This window comes from Octodon degus, unplaced genomic scaffold (assembly GCF_000260255.1).
Source record: "Octodon degus isolate 3935 unplaced genomic scaffold, OctDeg1.0 scaffold00303, whole genome shotgun sequence".
Lineage (NCBI taxonomy): Eukaryota > Metazoa > Chordata > Mammalia > Rodentia > Octodontidae > Octodon > Octodon degus.
Window position 1 is genome coordinate 763,651 of NW_004524879.1, and position 1,661 is coordinate 765,311.

Genomic DNA, 1,661 nt, shown 5'->3' on the forward strand with positions numbered 1-1,661 from the left:
ATTATTATTATTATTATTATTATTATTATCATTACTATTATTAGTAGTATTTTTTAAAGAATCTGGGCTCTACGCTGACGATCTAGCCGAGTGCCCGAGCAGTTGCCTACCACATTTGAGGTCCTGGGTTCGGTTCCCAGTACCGCCCTGAAAATGGGTTCCTACAGATGCTGCTCTTGAAAACAACCAAAGAGTGAGTTCTGCTACGTACACACCACCTGTCAACTGGAGAGAACCCCATTGCCCTGCTGAGAAGCCACGGAGCAGGGCCACTGGGGCATGCAAACTCGCACGTACCCGGTCTTGGCGAAGTTGGTCCAGTAGGTCATGACCACAGCGCTCAGCATCACGTCGTTCTTGGAGAAGTTGCAGCTGAAGAGCTCAGTGGGGCCGATCATGGGGATGCCAAAGACATAGGGGACCTCGTCCCCGTGGGCCGAGTCCGCCCAGCTCGGCTTCATTTCGCTCTGGCAGTGGTGGTAGAAGGCGTAGAAGTAGGTGGGCGACCCGTACTGCGCGTGCAGGTCGGCCGTGGCCACGGCAGGAGCCACCCACTGGTGGTCGGTGAACAGGGCCACCAGCGTCTTGCGCCGGGTCTCGGGGTTCTCCTTGTCGGCCCAGTCCGTGTACATGAACTTGATGGTCTCCCTCAGGGTGTCCTTGCCCTCGGGGTAGCCGTAGAGGTTGTCCACGAAGTTGGACACGGAGAAGTCGAAGTCGTTGGGCGTCACGCCGTCCTCGTTGTCCACGATGCCGTCCACGAACTTGAGCCCCTCACCCTGGTTGACGCCCAGCATGATGTCGTAGTTGAGGAACTCGCCCTGCTCCATGAGGATCTGGGGGTCGTCGGGGATGACGTCCCCGTCGATGACCGGCCCGAAGGCGATGTGGTAGGTGGCCGGCGTGATGGCCTGCTGGATGAGCTCCTTGTAGTTCTTATTCCGCAGGCATTCCACCAGGTCCGTGGTGTCCAGCATGTTGCAGCCCACTTTGTCTGCCAGCATCCGAGTGTACTTGGCAGGCTGGTAGTTCACGGCCCAGCTGGACAGGGCCGTCCCGCTCTGGATGATGGCTTTCTGGAAGAGGCCTGCAGGTGCAAAATTGGGGACATGCAAATGAAAACCCGCGGGACACAGGGGCAGCTTTGCACGGCGCGAAGAAGGCCCCGATTGTTGGCAGCTGCTGCGGGGAGAAGCATTCAGCTCGAGCTGCGTGTCTTTGGCCCTTTGTGCGCCCCTCATCCCTCCAGGCCTGGGCATTCATTTTCGGGGATGTTACTTTGCACACTTACATGCGCACACGTGTGCATGCGCACTCACGCACACACCTACACAGGCATACAGGCATGGAGATACACATGCGGCAGAGCTTAAAAAATAAAAGTGTTCTGATTTTCCTTTTTTTTGTAGCAGCAGGGATACAAAGCAACAGGAGAAGAGAGAATTGCAATGTGCCAGTCGATTTTCATTTCAAAATTTCATGTAGGATTTGACTCCAAATACCATGCATAAACATTCTCTCCCTATAAGTTCATTAGTGGATGTGATTCTGCAGAGAGAGAGAGAGAGAGAGAGAGAGAGAGAGATAGAGAGAGAGAGAGAGAGAGAGAGAGAGAGAGAGAGAGAGAGAGAGAGAGAGAGAGAGCTACACACACCCACAAA

At 54.5% G+C, this 1,661-nt stretch overlaps 1 protein-coding gene across 4 annotated transcripts in view; it reads right to left on the reverse strand.

Moving 5' to 3' along the window:
* LOC101591647 (neuroligin-4, X-linked) overlaps nucleotides 1-1,661 on the reverse strand; it is a 337,184-nt gene that overhangs the window by 13,289 nt on the left and 322,234 nt on the right. For all 4 annotated transcript variants that reach the window (XM_004647362.2, XM_004647361.2, XM_023707613.1 and 1 more), the window contains one exon: nucleotides 298-1,087. In XM_004647362.2, coding sequence (XP_004647419.1) covers nucleotides 298-1,087 — 790 coding nt within the window. The remainder of the gene's footprint in view (nucleotides 1-297; nucleotides 1,088-1,661) is intronic.